The sequence below is a fragment of the Rissa tridactyla genome, chromosome 5 (genome assembly GCF_028500815.1).
Source record: "Rissa tridactyla isolate bRisTri1 chromosome 5, bRisTri1.patW.cur.20221130, whole genome shotgun sequence".
Classification (NCBI taxonomy): domain Eukaryota; kingdom Metazoa; phylum Chordata; class Aves; order Charadriiformes; family Laridae; genus Rissa; species Rissa tridactyla.
The window spans coordinates 8,903,597-8,927,675 of NC_071470.1; the positions used below are offsets into that span (position 1 = coordinate 8,903,597).

Consider the following 24,079-nt stretch of genomic DNA (forward strand, 5'->3'; position numbering starts at 1 on the left):
TTGTTAGAGGAAAATTGTGTTTAATTACAGTGGTATGTACCAAGCCACTCCTGAAAGCAAGTGCATCAGTGCTACTGAGCAATATATCAAACCTAGGCAGAGATCATTTATTCTGTTTCGATTCCAATATAATTTGTTCCAAAACATCTTTTGCTTAATCCAAGTCTACTTTTCCAAAACACATACAGGCTATACCTAGTTTTGAATTATTACTTAAAATTAAAAAACTTGTTCTTAAACATTTTGGCTTCAAGAAAAGACAGCTTGTGAATCCACTGACAATCCCAGATTATGAACGTCAGTTTCGAAAATCCTGTCACCACTTCTCTCAAACTCTTCCACAGATCAAGCCAAATCTATGTTTCTAAGTTAAAAATACAAAAGATATGAACTATGTTCTTATAAAAATGTAAAAAGCTAGTTAAAATTACATGTTTAGATATTTAATCTCTGAAGAATGGAGTATAGCAGCAGGAACTTAAATATAATAAGAACTATCAACAATAAATACAAGAAATTAGTGCAAAGATTGCAATAGAAGGATTCTTGAGTACAATGAGAATATAAAGAGACATTCTAATTTGTACAAAATCCACCCCAACTCTGTATACAATCTCTTCTATAAATACAGCCATAGAAGATGAAATGCTTATTCGCAAATAATAGTTATTAAAAAGTGTGCTTTATTGGGCTTTTCACTCGTTCTCTTGGCAGGTGTAGTTTGCAGAAGTCTGTAAAGACAAATTTCCATAATTAGATATTTTAACTCCTCCAGAAGTTACTTTGTAAATACAACTAACAACAGATGCCGTACGTACTTGATTTCCACTGAAAGCATTATTAGCACACTAAGCATTGTAACAAATCCATTTGCAATTAGCAATTTGTAAGCGGGTGACAATGAGGTAAATTGTAAAACAAACAAGCAAAAAAGTCAAAAAAGTTTGCCACAAATATTAAACCAGCCATTTACCTATAGCGGAGCATGAAATTGGCTGTGCATTGCTATTGCCTGTTGAAGTTTTTCCTCTTTGGCTCGTCTACAGTGGCAGAGCTACAAAGCAAGACACAGAAAGGGTGAATTCCGAAAGGAATTTTTTTTATAACGCATACTACAGTTTCTCTTTAATGATTTAGCTACTTTGCAGGCTCTTTAAAAAAGGAAAGTCCTGTGAACCACCCTTCAGCTTCAGGCTGAAGAGTAACTGTCTATATTGATAACATTATTCCATCCATAATCGCTTATAGGAGAAGAAATTGTTTCCTACGTTATGAAATGCATTTATTAGGCATCTTTAAAGAAAGGTACGCTACCCAGTAAGTTGCTCTTGTCACAGCATGAGCAAGAACGGTGGGTTTTGAACCTCAGTTACTTATTTGGTGACAGCCATCAACAGAATAGTTAGTGTAAGAAGTTTCATAAGTTAAACATTAAGGTTGCTTAATACAACGTGTCATTCCATGTCCATTTACCAAATTTAAAACGGTCCATGTGGCTATCTTCCCTGTATCATACAGGATATAGAAGAAAGTGGCACAAAAATATCTGCAACAACGCAGGATTAGAGTCTAATGCAGCTCCCACCTTAAAAATACGTGCCTTCAGAACGCAGTTATATTCTAAATAGACTGAAGCCAGATACAGGTTTATTTTTCTCCTGTTGAAGCTTACTAAAGTACTGTTCTGAATCACAGGACTGCTCAAACTCTAAGCCTTAAATTTAATCACTACATGTTGTATATCTTTCAGATGAGAATGTTTTGTATATTACATACCGTTCGCTTTTCCATGAAACTACTAAGGAAGTCATCTATTTCTGTTTTGCCTTCCAAGAAGTCTTCTGCAATAGTATCAGATTCCTCCTCAGCTTCATGAGCAGCTACTTTAAGTCTGGCCTGCAGAGCACTGGGACTGCAACTCTAAGAAAATAAAAGCTCCTATGTAATATTAAACTCTCCATCAAAAACCTACATTTCCAGGAAGAAGGATAAATGACTATATGAATATGCAATATTGTGAATAGAGCATTATTATCACAAAAAAGCCTAAATGACCAGATGAAGCTTCATCTCCAAGAAACAGCATAGCTTCTTAAACTAGAAAGGATTCAACGTGAGAAAAGAGTTGCTAGTTTAGGTCTTGATTCACAATCACTCTCACAAATGTATAAAGCTTTTCAACTTTTACCCTACACTGCAGAAAGCATCCAACTTGGAAATCCAGCAGGTTCTCCAGTGCACGATTTCTGAGTAGAACTAGCATTTCAAGTGTCCTCAATAAGCAAGGTCTACTTTTGAAACTCAGTAGTGAACATCAGGAGTAGAAAAAGGTAAAAGAGTAAAGAGTACTTACTGTTCAGCTTTTAAATACCCTTGAAATGGCTGTGGCGAGGAAGACATGAAAGGAAAAAGCACCTCCTCAAGAAGCAGATAGGCTGCAAATCTAAACCACTATACTCATTCTTCTGTTCTTATAAACCTCAAACCTTACTTCTGTTTATTGCATAGAATTTCGTTATTTTGCCTCTAGTAAGTTTGGGCAGTTTATCAGGACGTGATTCATGTCTTCAGCAGGAATCTGTACAGAACCAGAACTGCAAACTCAAGATCTTTATAGATGTTAGATGCTTGGACTACCCTTCATCTACCCCATGAAAAACATTTTTCTTATGTACTGTAAAATTGTAATGTAAGGAGAAATTTCCTGTTAAATTAATCTTGTGCAAAATAAGGAGAATTTGCTCTAATACAAGATGACTAAAATTCACACGCAGTATAACTGAAGACTTGTCTGGAACTTTGAAGCAGAGATAAGAAGTACCATATGGCGCACAGTAAACATCAACACATGAAGATCCAGCACATGTGGGAAACCAGCACAAAAATCCAGCTCTGAGCAACTCCCCAGCTCTGAGCCTCCAAACCATCATTAAATTGGACAAGCAAATCTAACTTAGAAAAAAGAAAAGGTAATATAGCAGTGGGGCATTATGTCCTGTTCTTAAGAAATAGAAAGTTTCTCAATGCCAACTACCTTCGCCCACCTTAAAGCCAACCTACATCACACAGAAAGGAGGCACTAGGATTTTCAAGTAAGGAAACAATTCATTCAGATCACTTATGAAATCATTGTTTGCTGTCACATAACTTTTTGCTTGTTATTTCATATTTTGTTACTTTTTGGGCATTTTGAAATTCAGGTACTATGCATGCTGGTTTGATGGAACTGTTGTATTCTCAGGCGACAAGTCTTGCAAATCATGAAGATTTCAGCGCAGAACTTGGTTTATGAGAAGTTACATCTTCTAACGCATATCCTGGTAAAACACTAAGGAATTATTCTCCTTCCCCAAATAGCTTTCTCAAGTAATCACTTTACCCTATTTGCGCTTTAGTACGTGCAAAGTTTAACAGCACATATAACGTGTTGCCCAAAGTAAGCACACCTAGCGAATCACAGAATTTAAGTTTCTAAAGCAATGGTTTTAATAATTTTAATCTGGTACAGTTTTGCAAGCTCGTTATGTTAAATGGGTACCATTAATTAACCAAGCCTTCCTTAAAAATCATTCTATTCTTAAAATTAGTTTCACTCAGGATTGTACTTAAAAACAGCTCTAAATGCTCCTATTTTTGCATTAAAAAAAAAACAACACCCAACCAAAAAAACCCAGTAGTAGTGCAAGTGTTTTGCTTTCAAACTGGTTGGTACTTCATTCCATTTTATTTCATACTTGATATGAATCTGTTTCATATAAAATTAGAGTTTGACCAGAAGAATATGGATAAAAATACAAATCAAATACTTCAGTAAAACTGAAGTATTCTTAAAGGATAATATAATATAGAGATTATACCTCACTAAGTTCATGCTGTCTTTGCATCTTTTTTTCAAAGGCTGCTTTCATCTGTGTGAGTTGCTCGTACTGGAAGGAAGAAGAAGAAGAAGGTTTTTTCCCCTGATAAAAACAGGATATTACAACTAAAATTTCTGAAAAAGATGTTATTGTTCACTTACTTTATCCAGCACTGTCTGTCTTTTTGCCTCGAGACTAGGCTCCAGCAACAAGTTTTTTTCTGTAAAATAAAGTCACTATTACTACTTTTTTTTAAAGGATTCAGTTTGCAGAACACAGCCAGAGATGCTAATATTTTGACATCTTACTTGCCAGCTCTTCGATGCTTTTCACTAGCTCGTCTCTGTCACTAATGACTTGCTTCAGCTGTGGTAGAGTCACAAACTGCTCCAGTAACACTTCCTCTTGCTCATTCATATCAGTCAGCTGTGATAGACTACATTCAAACAGAAAGAAAGCAGATAAAACAGCAAACATTACATGTTGCATTACTCATTTCTGCCAAAAGTCAAAAGTTTGAGGCATTTATTGTGACTTTACAGATACACAACACTTGACCACAGGTTATTTTTCACCTTTCTCCTGGACTGTGGGCTCTACTATCTGCAGCAGTGAGCTTAAAAAGCAGTGTGTTAAAAACTATCTCTCATTTCAAGCCTTAAATGCTTGAACGCTTCCTAAAAAGTGTTTTTTTAATGCTACTATAGTAGGTTGACCCTGGCCAGCTCCCAGGCACCCACACAGCTGCTCTTTCAGTCCCCTTCCTCAACAGGATAAAGGGCAAAAGCTTGTGGGGCAACATAAAGAGAGGGAGATCACTTACCAATTACGATCGCAGGCAAAACACACTCAACTTGGGAAAACTTAATTTCATTTATTGCCAATTACAGTAAGAGTTGGAAAGACAAAAACTAAAACATCTCAACCCCTTTTTCCCCAGGCTCAACTTCACTCCTTCATTCCCAACTCCTCTACCTCCCCGCTACCCCAAGCAGCACGGGGCCGGGGGGAATTGCAGGTGCTGCAGTCACTCCGTAACAGTCCGTCTCTGCTGCTCCTTCCTCCTCACACTTCTCCCCTGCTCCAGCATGGAGCTTCCAGCATGCTCCAGAATGTAATTGGTGAACCAGTCTAAGGCCCATTTCCCTGTCCTCCTTCAGAAGTCACACTTATTGTATTAGTAGAAATGAAGTCCCAGGTAAGGTCCCAGAAGACAGCAGGACACCAATAGTCAGGAAAAGTAAAAATAAATACTCTTTTTCCTGATGTTGAATCCTAAAGTAATGATCCTGCTGAGAAAACCCTGAACAAGGTGTACATTTGAATACCAGGCTGGCTTACTTTCTGACTCTGCCTGAATTTTGGTAAGTCATAGTTCTCCTGTTTACAATTTCTACAAAAACCTTTCAGTGATGTATACAGACTTTTGACAAAAATCAGATACAGACCAGTAGTAATTGCCTCTTAATGACTACAGAAAGTTTTGTTACCTTCTGAAACTTTACCTTAATTCTGAGAGTTCTGGAAATGTATCAGGAACATCAGGCATCTTGTAAGTAAATCCATTCTGAGCAACCTAAATGGAAGTTTAGAAACGCTTAGTAGATTTTTGAAGAGCAATTTCTTGACCTAACCTGATTAATCTAAAATTGGAGATGAGTATTTGCCAGCAACAAGAAAAGCAGGAAAAGCAGTAAGAAGCAATAGCACTAGTGTCTGAACAGAAGATGTCTCAACTCACCAATGGAAACAAAATACTCGGGAATGTTTGGGGTAGCACGTCATAAAAGATGAGTCAATTTTGGAGGAAAATAATTCTGTCTTGCTATTTTCTCCATTTGACAACACTTGGATGACCCAGGAAACACACAGGAGAAGTATAACTCAGGGAAGTGAGAACAGAGATTGACATTTTGATCTCTTTCATGTGGTTTTTAAAGCTATAATTGGCCCAGAATGCCAATCGCATCCTGGGCTGCATCAAAAGACGTGTGGCCAGCACATCCAGAGAGGTGATTTTCCCCCTCTACTCTGCTCTCCTGAGACCCCACCTGGAGTACTGTGTCCAGCTCTGGAGCCCTCAGCACAAGGACATGGACCTGTTGGAGCGGGTCCAGAGGAGGCCATGAAGATGACAAGAGAGATGGAGAACCTCTGCTGTAAGGACAGGCTGAGAGAATTGGGGCTGTTCAGCCTGGAGAAGAGAAGGCTGCAGGGAGACCTTAGAGCCCCTTCCAGTACCTGAAGAGGCCTACAGGGAAGCTGGGGAGGGGCTGTTTGCAAGGGCATGTAGTGATAGGACGAGGGGCAATGGTTTTAAACTGGAGCAGGGCAGGTTTAGATTAGACATTAGGAAGCAGTTCTTTACAATGAGGGTGGTGAGACACTGGCACAGGTTGCCCAGAGAGGTGGTGGAGGCCCCATCCCTGGAGACATTCAAGGCCAGGCTTGATGAGGCTCTGAGCAACCTGATCGAGTTGAAGATGTCCCTGCTGACTGCAGGGGGGTTGGACTAGATGACCTTTAGAGGTCCCTTCCAACCCAACACATTCTGTGATTCTATAATAATCCCTTGGGAAAAAAAGGTTTTAGACAAGGAAAAAAATGTCTGTCTTCACGGAACGTAGAAATCTTAAATTCTACAAAGACAGAAAAGTGTCTTCCAGGATTAGGAAAGTTTTTGTTTCTAAAGACAAGATTTGATGAAAGACTAAACATTTAGATACAAAGTTTTTGGAAGACGTTCAAAAAAAACCCTTCCAGAGTGCATCAGTGAGAAGGAGTTTGTGAGTATACACATAGAAGATCCATGAAGAGAAACTATTTTAAGCTTGAAAACGAGAAATAAATACTCCACACATAAAGGCTTGAGATTGCACATCGTTCTCACCTGATAGGTTCTGGGCAGGAAATCCCATATAGAGACAAGGGTCTCATTTCTCACTTGGCTGGAGAAACAGTCACAGCTGCACTATGGGGGAGTGCAGCTCCAGGAAAAAAATATATTCAAAGATATTTAGCGTAACACTAGTTTCACTGAAACTCAGAAAGACAAACTTGTTGCTCTGACTTCAAGTTTGTTCTAAAAAATTTTTCATCAAAGCCAGAATGACAGTTTCATTTTCCTAGTGCTGGGAAAACCATGAAGTGCAGTCACTCAGACCGCTCCCTTGAGTTTTGCGGCAATTCCCTGTGTGCTCTCGAGGGAACTTACACCCAGCGTCTGACAGCTTAAGCAGCAAAACTCAGTGCACAGACCTGAAGCACCGCTTCTGCTGTCGGAACGGGCAGTGGCAGATCAGCAATCAAGCCGTAAGAGGGAGCAGCGGGCTTGTCTGTAGTGTAGCTTGAAGAAACTGATTCAGCAACGGGCACGGCTGCCATAGTTCTGTTTGGTTCTTGAGGTGGGTACGGAGGAAGAAATGGAAACCCCTGAGGAGCATAAGGAGGCATTCCAGATGGTTTGTTGAAAAGGCTAAAAGCAAACAAACAAAAAAAACACAACCATGAGTAACCAACTGCTTACAGCACATTTCTTATCATTTGAATTATAATTACTAGACCACATGCAAGATATATGATTGAATTTTTAAATCACCATAAACTTTGCGTTTTCTGTTCTCGGTTACTTCCGACATAGTAAGTCTACTCTATGTCTTATACTGCAACATAATATAAAACTCCATTGAACTATATTCTTGTAAAGTAGCCAAATACACACTCACACTCTTAATTATAAGAAAACTACTTCTCAAAAATTTATGATTAAAATTGTTTCCATTTAAAAGTCCTGAGAAATGCATCTGTGTCACACATTAGTTCTTATTTACAGTACAGCACTTAACAACTTGGGCAACACACAGATAATGACTTCTAAACAACAGGAATGATTTTTTTTTTTAAATTCACAACTGCAGCTGCATTTAAGCCCAGTATCATTGTCAGCCACGAGAACCACAGCTGTACTGATAAAGCTGTAATATCTCAGACCACTTCTGCGTATTTAATACAATTATTTAAATTGTACCATTTCTGTTGCATAAGCTGCCTGTAAGCCTGGGAGATTATGAACAGAATATTTAGAAACACAACCGCTTGGCAAGTCAAGTGAAATCTGGTGTTTCTTCGCAAAACAATCATGTCCTTGCACATGAAATCATGCACGGGCAGTGAATCTATGTCTCCCAACACATCCACAACAATATTCCTGTTCCTGCCCTCCTAATACACGGTTTCATCACTTTTTTAAAAATGTAAGTTTATACGCATAGCTGGATTCATCATGTTTATAGATACTTACTATGGAAATGACGTTGAGCTAGAAGCCAGAACTGGAGGATTCTTCCAAAACTCATCCAGTAAACTTTGAATAATTTTTCCAAGATCTGAGTGCATTGTAAACTGGTAAAAACAAAAAACAAAACCTAATGCAGAAGAAAAATTATGCCTGAAATCCAATAGTTCCAAAACATGCTGAACTTCACTGTTTATTATACCCACACGGCAGTGCGGGATACTATTTCAGAGACATAACAGCTAACATAAACTGTGTGTACCTAAGCTCCAAATAAAGTGATAAAGCCTCCCAGAACTGAACAGGAACTACAAGTCTTTTGTACATTCCATTATCAATAGAGAATCAATCAAGTATAACACTTCTGATGACCAACCAAAAAAAAAACCCACCTTTGTTACCAAGTTACATTTGGGAAATCAGAGAAGGGGAGGGGTGTGTGCACTAAGATTTGACACAAAAAGCATTAATTGCTTTCTGAAAAAGGCATAACCTCCCCTCCACCCCAAAAAACTATCACATCCCTGTTGGCAGAGAAAAGGGGAGGAAAAAAAAAGAACAAAAAAAAGAACAGCACATTAAAATCCTGAATACTACAGCTAAAACCTTGACATCTTTCTAATAGGATTAGGTTAGAAAGAACTGTGTTACAAAACAGTCTTAAAGCATCCCTCTCCCTTATTTGGGATACACTGTAGAGAAATAAGAAGTGTGCCACTGGCATTAACAAGAAAAGCTATAGGAACTTTCTAAGCCACCACAACTTAAAACAGTTCTAGATATACGGAATACTCAACTCAGTAACGGCAGAAGTAAAAGAATAAATAGTAGTATACAGAACGCTACTGAATTTTTGTTTTCAGACCCTTCAAAATACAGTTCGAGAGGGAGTATGATCTGCACTAGTCTTTTTTACCCGAAGTGTTAGCAATAATCTAGTGTGACATGTATTAAAATTGCTATTAACAGTAGATATATGTGAAGCTACAAATTATACATACATTACTGATTAGTGGACTGGTCACATATACTCCCTGCTTGTCCATTAAATGATGTCTCACAGGTGGGAAAACACTGATGACTGGTTTTTCCTGAGGAAACTGAGGTGGAAGCAAGCTGCAAATACAAGAATAACCATTACTACAGCTATATCCCATGATAAAGTTTGCATAAGAAGGCTTCTTATGCACAAAAAAACCCCCACAGTAGTACTATTAATTACATAAACTTAATTTTCTACGAGAACAGTTATGGAGAAATACAGAGCGAATGAAGCACACAAAAGGATTACTCAGCTACAAAATTAGAAGCCAGACAGATTAGAATACCAGACTTCATGGAACTGAAGAGAGCATTTACTGGGCAAAACTGTAGTATCACAATGAATCAATTATGTCCACAGTGAAAGATAAAGCTGTAGCGTAACAAGAATATTTTCTAATACAAATGTTATTACTACAAAGACAATGCAGTGTAACCTGCAAGAATATCAGGCAAGTTATCAGGCTAAAGTAATAAAAACCACTTGTGAATAGAATACTATCGACATTTGCCACAGCAAAAGCACCCCCCAAAGTAAATTCACACGGAATGCTACAATGAACCACTTAATTTATGATCCAGAAGCTTCACTGGGGTAAGAGTTAGGAGTTACAGCAGATTAGTAAATTACTAATTAAGTTTATTTTCAGTTGTAGGGGATTCAAAGTCATCAGAAACTCTCAAGCATTTTCTCCTACTTAACTTCAACTAAAACCACACGGGTATCTTAGGAGCTGAGCACAGCAAAACATAGTTTTGCTTTCAGCTAAGCATCTGCATCTTGTACAGAATTAGTTTCAATCATAACACTACAACTACTAATGCAAATCCAGATCATAGTTCCTGAAATTAGTTATGAGATGGGAGCCATTTATGTTCTGTTACTACTTTTTTTGAGAACAATTTTAATTTTTCAGATATGCATAGAGATACCTGACTCTACTTACATGTTAATATTAATTGTCAAGTTGTTTACAGTGAATGGCAGGCGATATTCCACATCTTTCTGGATTTCTGCAATGCTGTCAAAGAAGAAACTGTTAGCATCCAGTTCATGCTCAATATAAGAGCCCAAAGTCTAAAAAAAGGCACAATCTCAGACCTTTGTATTTAGTTTAGTTTTGGAAAGCCTTGTAAGAATAATTTTGAAAATGCTGGAATAAGTTAATATGCTTCAGAATGCTATATTGAATATTAAGATTAAAGCAAAAAACAGTAGATTCAACTTTTAAACCTCATACACAATCACAAGCAATGGAAATACAGTAGGAGAAACTGCTCACTGACCTGAAAACGACTTATTTTTCTCCACTTAATGGCTTAATTTAAGAAACATCAGTCTTAGAATCACATCAGTGATTTTTTTTATATACTGAATTTTATCTAATAAAACATTTACTTTGCCAAGGCACTACACTTGGTTCACAACCCAGTATTGCTCTGCAACACTGCCTACAGACCAACATTTAGAACATACATTACATTAGGCCGCCTTCCTCAATAGATTAGCTTACTATTTAATAGTAGGTTTTTTCCAAGTGCACCAACTTCTATGCACACGTATTTTCTAGAATAGCTACCTGCAGGAATGTCAAGCTCTGTAATCCTGTGACACTCAAGACACAGACCTCCATGAAAGCATTGAGTGAAAAAACATGTATCTTATGAAATCCGGTAAGACCGAATCCAAATTTCCTTCTTCTGGAACAGGTAAGTTACCGAGAAAAGTCTCTACATCAGCTGCATTAATAGGAAGCTGATTTCAATACTCAAAGCACTCTACAATTTGTATGCACAGCAAGACTGCTTTGAAAGACGGCTTCCCAAGGAATGCAGAGGAGGAGGAAGAGAAGACTTAACTCAGAACTTCTGGACAATATGAACATACCTAAACTGGGACTGGGAGAGAAGGGAGGGCAGAAAATTAGCTCCATCTTATAATGCCTCAGTCAAAACAAATTTAAAAAGCAGACCGATTCCTCTTCTACATATTTTTCCTGCCTGCACCTGGTTAATAATATTCTTCTCCCTCACCTCTCTAAGGCTCCCTTATAAAGGGACGGAACACAGCTCCAGTTGGGAATAAGGCAGCTGGGTTTTCCCAGAAAGCCTCTTTGCCCCCAACTTCAGAAATGCCCCTCCATCCACCGCCAGGCACACTCCATACCATTACTTCACTAAAAAACCCAAAACACATTATCTGCAAATGTGCATTAAGTGTAGCGCTAGGAGTGTTTTATATCCCCACAAAGCATTATTTGCACATAGAATTTAAAACTCAAGTTTTCAGAGCTTCGGGAATAAATGGAGTAAGACACAAACCCAGCTATGCACCTTGCTTTCCACAGTCCGACCTTATTCCTCTCACAGACAGCTCAGTATCTGCTCTTTACCTGTGAAATCACATGCTGTTTGAAGAAACTATCGGATATCTTCAGCACAGAATTCAAATCAGAGTTTAGGGCTCTACTGTGACACACCACACACTGAAATCACCACCTCCTCATTCTTAACTGAAGGAATCTCCCTGGAATCTCTCGTGCACATTCCTGCCCTGTAATCATCTGCCATGCATTTTAATAGCCTGCTACAAAATCCTTGTGAGAAGGGCATATAATTATGCTCCACTCACGTGCACAACCTAGGAACTGAGGAGGAAGAACAGAACAGGGAGAGAAAAATGAGAAATCCATAATCTCATTGAGCTGTCCAAACTGTTACAACTTCCTTTAAGCGAAACTTCAAACTGATAAACTTAGTTGTCACTTCCCCAGGTGGGAATGGGTACACTGGGAAAATGGCACATTCTTAACTTTAGCTAGAACAACAGCAAATATAAGAAAATTGGCATTTAAACACAAAAACTTGATTTTAAGCTCCTAAGCCATGAGGTATCCTGAAAAGGAAGATTAGCTACTTTAATGAAATTAAGATCACACATACCTGTGCTTTTACAGCCTAAGACAACAGAAACCAAACTTACCTAACTTAGGTAACTACACCATGCTCAGAATTTTATTTTGAGCATTTCAGTGAGGAGCATCTGGGATACACATAAATCAATAACGAAACGTACTTATCAGACAAAAAAACCACTAGAATGACATTTATTTAATCATTGCTTAGGAAACAACGCTGTTGGGATGCTTAATGCATACTCCTATCCTGTAGAGCTGCACTTCTATGGAGTCCTTAAGCAAGCACATCAGTCCCACCCAAAAAAGCCTTTGCACTTTTCAAAACTTGCACAAGTACACAGACCTTTTTAAAAGCACAGAATTTGAGGCACTATTACTCAGATTTATTCTGTAATAAGTATTTCTTACGAAAACTGTATGCTTTGCCAGAATTTACTCTTCCACTTGCCCAATTTTTTGTTTTTTACGCCTATCGTCACCAGAGACCAGGTAGGCTAGTTTAGAAGGCTGTAAAGTGACATCTGAGCAGCTACCATCTCCCTACCGTCAACTCCATTCCTGGCTGCATTCCGTCTCTGTGTATGCTTGCTATGCTCAAACTGGTGCCTGCACAAACAGGCAGTAAACCAGTTCAGCAAGCTGACTTTGACAAAAACTAATTGCCTTTTTGAGGACTCCGTAGTAGGGGAAAAAGGGTAGAAATAAAAGGCTAAGTAAGGCCAGCCCAACAAAAGCTTCAAGTTAGGTAAGCCGCTGTGTACCCACAGAGACAGCTTCTTAGAAATGTGAGACGCCTTTCAAAAATATTTTCAAAATTGGTCTGAACAGATTTAAGCTTAAGCAAGCAAAAATACCTAGCAATACTGCCTTACTTATGTTTCCTGCGTGATAATTCACAAATATTAGGATAGCGAATGAAGTGCAATTATGAAACTTGGAAATACAATCAGTTTCTCTTTCGCTCCTACTCTCAAGTCTGACATAACAGAAAATATTATCTTTTCTTTTTCTGGATCACTTTTGGAGATTTCTATCATTCTGCCTCAACAGGCAGGAGAAGGAATGCTTACACATTCACAGAAAATATAACATGCAATACATGGAGTGTAGCTCTCCTTTTAAAAGATGAACACCTTCAAAAGATTAAAATTTAGGCAAAACGGATCAGCATACTGACCAGCTAGAGTACCTCGAGATAAGGGAAGATGTTTTGCTGTAAAAGTGTGGCTGTTGAACAGGAAAAGAAAACAAAACACTTGCCTCTGGTGAGCGTCTACATAAAACAAGTTACCAAGGACAGTCAGTTATTAGCAAGTCAGCTCTGTATACCAGATAAAGAGGCTGCAGAGCCAGCAGGGCTGCTACGCCACTGCTGACAAGACCCCTGCGACGCACAGCTCCTTTATACCTTATGTTTTATTCTTAACTTCTAAAGAACGACGCTTCCTGCTTCCAGAAGAAGGCCTTTCTTTATTCCAACACACGCCACCCGTCTCTCTTTGCAGACTTTAAACCCCATTAAATCACTCAGCTGATGATTCCATCCCCCCCCCCCCCCGCCTTTGTCCGGCCTGCTCCCCGCTCCTCACCCCCCCGCGAGCCGGCGGGACCCAGCCGAGCCTCACCGGCGGATGCCGAGACCGAGCCCCCGTCCCTATGTGGGGACACACGATGCCCTCCCGCGGCGCGGCCCCACAGGCCCCGGCACAGGCCGCTCCCCCGCGTCCCCCCACCCTCAGCCCGGCCGCCGCCACTCACGACGCGTGGGCGCCGCGCAGGGACTCGATCTGCCGCTGCTTCTGCTGCTGGAGACTGGTGAGGGCCGAGCCGCCACCCTTGGTGAGGGGGAACAGCCAGTTCATCCTCCCTCCTCCCGGCGGCGGCGGCACCGCGGCCCGGCCCGGCCTCCTCCCGCCCCGCCGCCTTCCCCACCTCCCGGCGGCTGCGTCACCGCGGCGCGCGCGTGACGTTGCGGGGGAAGGAGGTGATTGGCGCAGGTGGGGGGGGGGCGAGGGGCAAGGCGCCGTCGCGGCGCGATGATGTAATGGCTTTGTGCGGCGGGGGTTGCGCTTCCGGCGTTTTGCGCGGCGACGGGCGGCTCCGAGGGGCGTCGGGGGCCGCCGCGGGGCCTCGCCAGACCCGCCGCGGCCCGGCCTGGCCCGGCCCGCAGCGTGAGTGAGGGGCCGCGGGGGTGGGGAGAGAGAGCCGAGGGCGGCCCAGTGCCCCCTTCCCCTCCGTCTTGCCGAGGCCCCGCGGCCTTACCGGCGGCCGTGAGGGCCCGTCGGGGGCGGGCGGTGTTTTGGCGGGCTCCTCGGAGCGCTTCGGGCCTTGTGGGCCGGCCTGGGCTGCGGGTCCGCGTCTCGGTGACCGCTCACGCCGCTGGCCGGCGTAGCGCGGGCCGTGCGGGCGGGAAGAAGGTGTCCGGCCCGGGGAGGCCGCCTGCCTGGGCGGCTGTCTGCCCGCTGCCGCGTCCCCGGGTCGCCTCGCCCGCTTGGTCTGGGGCTGCAGGCAGCCGTGGGGCCGATCCGCGGGAACGTGCTCTTCTAACCCGGTGGGGAATAAGGCTCGTGGGCTCAGGTGTCTCTGTTGGCTGTTCCGCTGGTGCCTCTTGCCGGTGTGCTTGGCTTTGTGCAAGAAATAAAGTCAGTAATTAATAAAATCGTAGGGTTTAGTTACAGATAATCTGAACTTCCATAGCTGAAATTCATATGTTTTTGGAGGCCGTGTTGGGCTGCTCTTAGGAAATTCTGAAGAATAAAGCTTGATCCTGGCATTCAAGCATTTTGGGGTTTGTTTTTTTTTTTTTAGATAAATAAAAAACAAAACCTTAACACTTTGGTCCTTTCTTTTCTTTGTCTCTTAGGTTAAAAAAAAAATAAATAAAGTCCTCTTTATGAAACTGATCCTCAGTCAAGTGCAACTTTTGATGTCTGGTCACTAAAGCCCCCCACTATGCCAGCAGCTACCGTAGACCATAGCCAAAGAATCTGTGAAGTTTGGGCTTGTAACTTGGATGAAGAGATGAAGAAAATCCGTCAAGTTATACGGAAGTATAACTATGTAGCTATGGTGAGTGGGCACTTGATGTTTATCTAGCAGATTACTGCAAAAAGCCTGATGTCTTCATTTCATGTTAGTAAATTAAAGCTGTAAAAATTTTCATCCGTTTTCGTTGAAACAGTAATGGATTCTTAATGTTGAATTAATGCTGTATGAACGTTAGGATCCTAATCTATTACCTTTTTAAAAGCTAAATTTACACACAGTACTCTTCAGCTCTGAAACTGTTAGACACTTGAAATATCTTTTATTAAAAATGAGCAATGCAAATTTTTATGGATGTCTTTTGTTGATGTTTTAATTCTGTTCTTACAGGATACAGAGTTTCCAGGAGTAGTTGCAAGGCCTATTGGAGAATTCAGAAGCAACGCAGACTATCAGTACCAATTATTACGCTGCAATGTAGACTTGCTAAAAATAATTCAACTAGGACTGACGTTTATGAATGAGCAAGGCGAATACCCTCCAGGAACTTCAACTTGGCAATTTAATTTTAAATTTAATTTAACGTAAGTGTTAAACGTCTGTGCTGTTGAATGTATGTTTCTGACTTACTGAAAATGTATAATAGGTTGTGAAAGCCATAGCAACTCTTTTTATCTATATGATTGGAATACCATAGACACTTGATGTGAGGAAAACTTTTGTCAGCCAGACACGTGCTTTCTTCCCTTGTTTCTGTGCAGTCTGTCTTACTGTTGGTAATTTGGTCGAAAATACTAAGCCATTTCAATAGATGTTTTAAAAAGAGGCATTTATACTCAGTGCAAGTGTTAGCTCTGCGTTTTCATATTTAGCATTTCAGAGTGCTTCTGCCTTAGCTTAGTTTAACTCTTACTAGTTGTAAAAGTAGTCACATGTTGTTTCTTTGCATGTTTTTAAATGGAAAATACTGACATGGAGAAAAAAATGTAAAGTTGCCAAAGTGACTTAAAAAAGAAGCGTGACAAATGTTATCAGCCAGTTCTAAAGCAAGCGTGCTCTGTCCTCTTAAAATAATGTTATTCTTGCTAAAAGGCTCACAACAAGTTCTAGCTAATATTCTAGGTAAAATGCTGTCAATTTAATACTCCAGTAGCTTTTCTTGTGTTTTCAAAGCAACTTACTCTGTTAAGCTACTGTATTTTAATTTTCTTCTATAATAGGTTGAAAGGGTTTATTGATTCTATAGCACAACTGCTGTGGAGATTTTTGTTCTGGATTATTTTGTGTGAAGTGTTGGTTAAAAAGCAAGCTGACTTTTTTTTTTACTATCTGTTGGAATAGTATTGTGAACTTTATTTCAGAATGTAATTTTTATCAGTGATAAACCTTTAAGTATAAACTTATAAGTTTTCCAGTAGGATGAGACACTCCTGTGGAGTTCTAATCATGTTTTTAGCAGGTAGTTGACAAGGTTACTAGTATCTTGATTTTTATTTTTTTTCCCCTGAAGTAAACATTATTGGGCTGATAGGTTGTCATGGGTTGAGGATCAGTGCAAATGCTTCTCAAACTGAAATGTGTCAAAGGCTTGGGGTTTTTTGGCAGTTGTGTTACAAGTTGATCACTGGACAGCTTGATAGACGGGAGTTAAAACTGCAGCCTACACAGGTTTAGAGAACAAACCTTTTTTTCTGCAGATAAAAAGACTTGTTTTCAAAGTAATTGGGGTTCTTACAAAGGAAAAAAGCTGCTGCTCTTTTTCTTGATCTTTCTACTTCTCTAAACAAGCAGTGCTGTGGCTTGTCACAGATCAGTTTGGTCTGAGGAATGACATGCTCTTTTTAGTTTTGTTTGAAGCACACCTTGAAAGAAAAGCAAGTGCAGATTTGATATTTTGGTATCTCTAAACTTACCTGGCCGTATAAATGCTGGGTGGAAGTTATCTATTGTCTTAATAGAGGAATATACTAATCCAGCTATTACCATATACTCCTATACTATAGGAGAAAGAGGAGGAAGTTATGAATAACTTCCAAACTGTGATCTGGGGAGAAGAGCCTGTGTTACGTTTTATTTATTTTCTGAGCTTCAAAGGTCTATATCATAGAATCACGCCAAGCAACTGAAAACAAAAGTAGTTTTCCATCCATTTGTGCCAGATGCAGCATAGATAAGACAGCTTGGTAAGGCAAGGTGTGGGTAGCCACCTGACTAACTTGTTACTAGTTCACTGGGAGGATTTTATGCAAAAAAGGTAAGCTAGGTAAGTGCTGCATGAAACACCAATATTATTTTTTTTTTTTACATAGGTGGAGAAAATACTTATTTTTGTCTGATGCTAAACTTCCTTTTGGGAAGTGGCACTGTGCCAAGTGTTCTGCTCCTAAAGCAAAACAGCTGTTGGCTGTTCCTAGAGGGTAATTTTTTTGTGTGTGGTTCCAGCCAGGTCTTGTTATAGTGTGCTTTTAAAGAGCATGAATATTTCTCTACACTAACTATCCACCTGATTAGCGCAGAGCAACAAACTGGAATTAAAACTTCTTTTTGTAAAACAGGCATGTTTGTTTTGGATAGGTTCTTTAATGTGTTATGGAGATGGACAGGTGTTGGGAAGCTGATGCCTTAAAGCTGGAGAACTAATGAGCAGCTGTGTGGGAGGGAGGAAAAAAGATACAACACATCTTGAGAGTGTATCTCTATGTTCTGATGAATGATGACTTGCTGTTAGGAATAAGGAATATAACTCTACAACTGAATCTAGTAGTCAAGTGTGATATATTGGTTGTTTTATTTTTTGTGTTTTGTTTCTTTTTTTATTAAAATTGAAGACTGAAGAGACTTTGTAGAATAGTATGTAGTGGACAGTAGTATGAGTTATCATCTTCTAAGCAGAGCCATGTTGGCTTTTTTTTTCCCCCAGTTAACCTGCTATGTCTTTGTTATGATGATATAGATTAGATTTTAGGAAAAGAAGAAACCCACAACAAACCATCCATTTCATCGCAAAATCCTTAAGATGTTACAAAAATGGCAGTGGTAAAAGGAATAAATACAGGGATAAGAGGTGATCAAACAAGGCATAGAGGAATTTTTGTCTATCCTGTTAAATTTTAGTCCAAAATATGGCGATTAAAGTTGAAGTTGGTTGTTTAGAAAGACAACGTTAGGCTACCTGAATATTAAGGATCAACTAGATGGAGCAAGTACTCAATTTCCAGTTGTAGCAAGAATGAAGTTTTGATGAGCATGTGTCTAAACATTTACTTAAGCTTAAATCATAAGGAATGTGTGGGAAACGTTATCCGCAGAACTAATACGGCACTGGGATCTGGAGTGTACTGTTCCTAGTTCTATAATGTAGCATGTTAGTGCTTCAACTGTTATATTGAATTTGTCGCAGTTCAAATAATGGATCTTATTTGGGAAAATATCTGTATTCGCATGTTCACTTTCCTCTGTAGATTTGCAAAAGGGGAGTTCTAGGTAACGCGAAGAAGAGCAGGAACTAGTTTTTTTCCTGGGGAGGCAAGAATGGAGGTGGTGGGAATGGCAAAATGCTAACGAAGGGTAACAAAAGCTATGAGAAATGACTGGTTTTGTAATGAACACGGAACACAGTCAAGATACTCCTGCTCTATGCTAGTGAAGTCTGTGGAACGGATAGCAAAATAGAAATGTTAGCAGGGTTACAATCACTGAGGTTTGTGGACTTTGGAAATTTACTTTTCCCCTCTCTGTTTTTAGAGAAGATATGTATGCCCAGGACTCTATCGAACTGTTGACGACATCTGGTATCCAGTTTAAAAAGCATGAGGAAGAAGGAATTGAGACACAGTACTTTGCAGAACTGCTTATGACATCAGGAGTTGTACTGTGTGAAGGAGTCAAGTGGCTTTCCTTTCACAGGTAAATTCTGCATGTTAGGTATTTGGGTTTCCAGTATTGATTATCGAATTCTAGAGCTTGGATTTCACATCACGTGTGTTAAGTGGTGTACATCTGGAGGTGTATATAGCACATATCTTGGTTGGTAGGAGTTAGAAAACTATTTCTGCCGTAATACCTGTAGCACCATTCTGTGTTAGAAGAATAGAGCGTACAGGGTGGTACTGGTGTTTTATTTTTGGTGTTTACGCTTTAATGAGAAAACCGTAAACCAGAAAAACATGAAACTCCTAAGCCAGCAGGTGGCATTGTATCTTTTAATATCACACATGCAAGTAGCAACAATGCTAAAAGCAAACTATTCCTAAGCAATTCTTGAGCAAATGTTTCTCATGGGAGAGACTGCAGAATTATCAGTGAAGAGTTTTATAAAGAACTTTTAAATTTGTTTGAAATCTCCTGGTAATCTGGGAGGCTGAAAATTACTCAGCTTGGAAGGAGAGCCCTGATAAGCCTTAATTCTAGCTGCAGAAATGAATGTATTTTACTGTTTATTTCTGTCACAGGAACTCGTCTTCTGAGTAGAAATAGAAATGCAAATGCTAAATCTCTATGAATCTGTCAAAATACAAAAGATATTTGGGTGTTAATGAGACTTAACACTTTAAAACTTATGCAACAGTCATCGTATAGTCGACTACGTGCCAGAGATAATTTGCACTTTTGGGAAGCAACAGTGTCTTCAAAGGCTTATTGCTGCGTAATGCCCTCAAGTTGACATCTTAAGTGCTGGCTGCTAAGCAAGTGAACAAAGGCAGAGCAAATGTTGTAGCTGAGACTAGTAGTTTCCTTACAGCCTTATTCTTGCTTATCCCACGTGCTACATTGGTGGGTGGTAATACATAGATGACGAAATTAGGAAAAAACCCAAATTCTTCATCCTTTAGTATTAAATCTTGGAGGGGAGGTTGGAGGAGAGAGGGTCACGTGGAATTAGAGAAGTATTTACGTTACTAACCAGTTGAACCAACTGAAAAATAAGTATTGCTTCAGCAAGGAATATAAAACAGTAGTAGAAAGGTGCATATAACAGCCTGTTGCAGAATTCATTGTTTTGACTTTCTTTGTAGAAGGTAAGTGTTAGACTGACTTTCCAAAAGGAGGGCGGGAAAAAAGAAAAGACAGTTAACAATGGGGAAAAAAAAAAAAAAAAGGAGGATCCTCTTTGAGTACGCTTGTCACCTAATCTGCCTCCATCTTCCACTTACAGCTGTCTTGACTCACAATATGACTCCAAAATAATCTTACTCTTGCTATCTTGCTACTAGGGTAGCACCTTGGGGAAAAATCCTGGAGCAAGAATGCCATGAATTGTGTTAAGATAACTACAAAGGCTGAATTAGTGAATTAAGTTTATTTCAGCTTCCTAAACCCATTATTGTGGGCTCTTATGTGGATATTTGATTTACACTTGACTGCAGTAAAATAACTCGGATGGTTCAGGAGAAGAGGAGGGGAGGCGTGTTATGCATGTAACTGGTACATCAACAGTAGAAGCAGCTGCAAAACGGTGTTTTTCCAGTATCACCTAATAACTGGTGTAAGCTGGCCTAGCAAAAGCATACCTGAGCCATTTCTACCCTATGGTTTCTTTTTAAAGCATAATTATATTGATCGTGAGTGATTCCGAGTGATTCCTGACTAATATGCTCGTTGATGTGTAGTGCAAACTGTGCAATAATGCCATTTTTCCTAGTGCGGCTTATGAAGGGTTTTTGGAATGGCTTTATTGAAGTCCAGTTTCATCTGTGTTAAAATGAGTTTCTGTTGTGGACTTCACTGAAAATGTCTTTAGAAATCCTCTTAAGGCAGCTATTCCAGCAAATGTTTGTTAAACTCTGATTATCCACAACTCTGCTTGGAGTTGGAGAGTTTTTAAGCGCTTTTGTGCTTGACAGAGCGTGTTGCTATTGTCTTGAGCACAAAACCCTAGAGTAGTGGGTTGAGTTTGGAGGAAGCTAAGATTGCACAAAGCTATAAATGCACATGGGTCACATAAAGTATACCACAAAGAATAGCAAACAGCTGTTTCTAAATATGTCTTTGGTTGATTGTGATTATGTTCTGCCAGTGGAAACCTAAACAGCAGGACAGCTCAGCTGAAAACTTGTTTCTTGTAGGCTTTCCATGGAGTAGTTCTTCGACTACTGAAAAAGCTGTGCTTGATGGTTGCTGACTGTGCTAGTTGCTTCTGTTGCCTTAAAATGCTTTAATTACTACTAACCCTCAAAATTTATGAGTCTTTAGGAAGCGGGCAGAGGGGAATTACTCCTTTCTCAGGGTGTGAGATTATGTTTTGGCTTTGTTTCGTTTCCAGTCTTTGATTTCCTTGAACTCCTATGTAGTTTATGTCTAAGCTCTTAACTTAAGATAGTTCTCTTTGTGTGCTTTTTACCTCTTGCATTTGACATAGCTGCCTTGGCATCCTGACCTATTGGCAAATCTGTGTGGACCTGCAGTTCTGCCAGGCGTGAGCAAAGAAACATTTGCACTGTCACCGATTCTTGTATAGCACGGCTTCAAATCTTTTGTGTGTGTGTTAAAGTGTATTTGAGTCGATGAGAGAGGAGAGGGGGGAAAGCCCTGAATTTCTGATTCTTGTCACAGCCAAGAGAGCTGTGAGTGCTTGGCAGCCTAACAAGTTATAAAACAGAACAGCTGAAACACTGGGGTTTTTTTTTTGTGGATGTTCGGCTGACTGATCTGCTGAAGCTTTGAGTGTCCACCTGCGTGCACCCTCCTCAGTCTGCCTTTGGAGGCTCTGTGCAAACATGCCTCTTCACCCAGATGTTTTGGGGAAGCTGGAAAGTTCCAAGCTATTGTATTTCAGTAATCATTTGTGTCTAACTGATATTAGTAAAACTTTAATCTGTTCGTTCGTTTCTATTGGCCAGGTAGAAAATGAAGTAAAGCTTTCTCAGCTCTGTCAGGTTTTGATTTATTTCAGAGACTGCTGGTGCTTGAGTAGACTTCATTGTTAATTGGCTATCTGAATTCTTTCTGGATAGTAAGGGAAAGAAATACGGGCACGTTTGATCTTTTCCATGGTCTAGTTATCTACAGCTGTCCATGATCAGTGAAAAAAGGAGAGGGGTTTGGGGGGGGGAAAGTGGTTGTTAGAGTGCTTATGTTGCTGTATAGCTCCAGGGATTGTGGCTAGCTGTGCTTAGTAAATTTAGGTGACTATATTAGAAATGGTGAGAGCTTTTTAAGGGAAAGGAAGCCTGTGTGCTTCAGGATATAAACCAACCACTAATTGCCTGTTAGAGGATTAGAAGAAAACTTTAATGAGCATGTAATTACATAATTGCTCACTGTGGACTTCCTTACCCTTCTGTTAGCGTTCAGCAGTGGACACTCAAAAATTTTTGAGCTAGATATATCTTAGTCCTGAATTGGAGTGACGGTTCTTATGTCTGTGTGAGCTTCTATGACTGGAGCATATTAGCCCCCAAAAGTATACTAAGAAGATGATGTAAATGCCTTGATACTGCATTGTGCTTAGTAAAGTGTGGTTTGTGATGATTGTTGTGAGCACAGTGGGACTAAGTGCAAGCAGCTGGAACTTAAGGAATGTGAGACATCATTTGGTTGAGGGGACTGAAACCAACTCATGCTTAGGATCCAAGAACAGCTATCTGACCGAGTGCTGTCACGCAATGGAAGGGTAATTGTGCCTGTTGAATCTACTGTTCAGATATCCTCTTCCCTTTTTCTGCATGAGGATCCTAGAATGAAAGAATACGCTACAATCTCCAGTGGAAAAATACATATATATATATGTATTTTATAATTTTATAATAAAATTCTTCATGAAAATTGCAGACTGATGATAGCCTGCTTCCTCTCAATACAAACAGCAAGCGAATCTTGACTTCTCTTACAGTACTTCCTTCTTAATAAAAACTGGAAGTGTTTGAGAGCATCTGTTTTCTAGTAATTCAGTCATGTACATAATTTTTTCTGTTGGAAGAACAAAAAACACTTGTGCTTCTCTTTTTTGAAGAGGAGCACAAATGCTGTTTTCTTCACTTTAGAAGTTTTAATACAAATGTTACATTTGAGCCACAGGGATGACAGATGTCAGGAATTCAGTGAGTTCGTAAGGTCTCTGACCTCTAGAGGAGTAAATCTCCTTAATCCTGAACAGTCTTTTTTGTATCTTTATGCTGATACAGACTTCCCCACCGCTTCTGCCCCCCCCATAGGTGATCTAATAAAATTAAGCTTCTAAGTTAGTTTTGCCAAGTATACTGCAGGTTTTTACTTTGTAAGACTGCTGAAATCCTTCTTTATCTTTGGCTCCTTTGCTCCTTGGCCAGTGGCTGCCGCTGCAGAGATTGGAGTGCTGCCAGCACAGCTTCAAAGCACCAGATGCAGCGCAGGATTCATTCAACACGAAATTCCTGTTTAGAGCGCTGGAAAACCCCCATGGGAGAGCTGCAATATTCCGTACCTTCTGTGTATTTTGTATTAATGGACTTTTAGCAAACAATAATAATAAGATAAATAATAACAATAAGATAAAGATGATGCAGAGAATCCCATCGTGTACAAAAAGGAATCCTCTTTACATTGAGTATGCAAGCTAAAGCCTTGAGCCTGCATCAGAATTCGCCAGTCTCTGTGGGTGCTAAATATCTGCAGGATCGGTAGTACTGCGCTCTTAACTGATTCCTCTTCTGTATTGCTCATCTCACAGTTAAACATCTCAGTCAAGATTTACCAAGTTGCAAAATTTTTGGTTTTGAATATGATCCTCATGTAACCAAGAATGAACATCAAGTCTTAAACTGGGAACATGGAGTCTGTGGTGGCCAACCATTCACTTGAATTGTCTCTCAGCTATACACTAAGGTTCCTTAAGCAGCGAAACTGATGCAGTCTCCAGTAGAGGCGGCCCTGCTGTGTGTTTTCATCTTCTCTGTTAGTACAGACATTTTTAAAATTGCATGTCAATAAAATCTAGGAACTGATTTGGTTCAATGCAAACCTAGTAACAAGATAATGTATTGCTCCCCCGTTTTGTTCAGTGTATA

General features: G+C 40.0%; 3 protein-coding genes across 4 annotated transcripts in view; 1 reads left to right on the forward strand and 2 right to left on the reverse strand.

The window, feature by feature from the left end:
* Positions 1–14,059, reverse strand: VPS37A (VPS37A subunit of ESCRT-I). The gene is made up of 12 exons (XM_054203042.1): positions 13,869–14,059; positions 10,140–10,214; positions 9,153–9,267; positions 8,158–8,258; positions 7,116–7,332; positions 5,363–5,433; positions 4,166–4,293; positions 4,019–4,077; positions 3,858–3,926; positions 1,777–1,920; positions 974–1,054; positions 1–731 (listed from the first exon to the last, which is right to left on the reverse strand). The coding sequence occupies exons 1-11, from the start codon at positions 13,970–13,972 to the stop codon at positions 974–976; spliced, it is 1,164 nt and encodes a 387-aa protein (XP_054059017.1). The 5' UTR covers positions 13,973–14,059; the 3' UTR covers positions 1–731.
* On the reverse strand, positions 14,058–14,805 carry LOC128910120 (proline-rich proteoglycan 2-like). Its single transcript, XM_054203017.1, has 2 exons — positions 14,787–14,805; positions 14,058–14,734 (listed from the first exon to the last, which is right to left on the reverse strand). Exons 1-2 carry the CDS (start codon positions 14,803–14,805, stop codon positions 14,058–14,060), a joined length of 696 nt encoding a protein of 231 aa, XP_054058992.1.
* The window catches only part of CNOT7 (CCR4-NOT transcription complex subunit 7), a 20,449-nt gene continuing 10,532 nt past the window's right edge, over positions 14,163–24,079 (forward strand). The window contains exons 1-4 of one of the 2 annotated variants that reach the window (XM_054203045.1): positions 14,163–14,281; positions 14,974–15,179; positions 15,486–15,679; positions 18,840–19,001. In XM_054203045.1, coding sequence (XP_054059020.1) covers positions 15,063–15,179; positions 15,486–15,679; positions 18,840–19,001 — 473 coding nt within the window. In that variant the 5' untranslated portion in view covers positions 14,163–14,281; positions 14,974–15,062. The remainder of the gene's footprint in view (positions 14,282–14,973; positions 15,180–15,485; positions 15,680–18,839; positions 19,002–24,079) is intronic. The other variant, XM_054203044.1, reaches the window with a different exon arrangement.

What these genes read in the sequence shown, in the direction of transcription:
- VPS37A (XM_054203042.1), bottom strand. Translation starts at nt 13,972, where the DNA reads ATGAACTGGCTGTTCCCCCTCACCAAGGGTGGCGGCTCGGCCCTCACC. An exon ending in CTGCGCGGCGCCCACGCGTC is followed by an intron (nt 10,215 to 13,868) that starts GTGAGTGGCGGC and finishes CTTCTTTGACAG; the next exon opens with CATTGCAGAAATCCAGAAAG. An exon ending in TTGACAATTAATATTAACAT is followed by an intron (nt 9,268 to 10,139) that starts GTAAGTAGAGTC and finishes TTGTATTTGCAG; the next exon opens with CTTGCTTCCACCTCAGTTTC.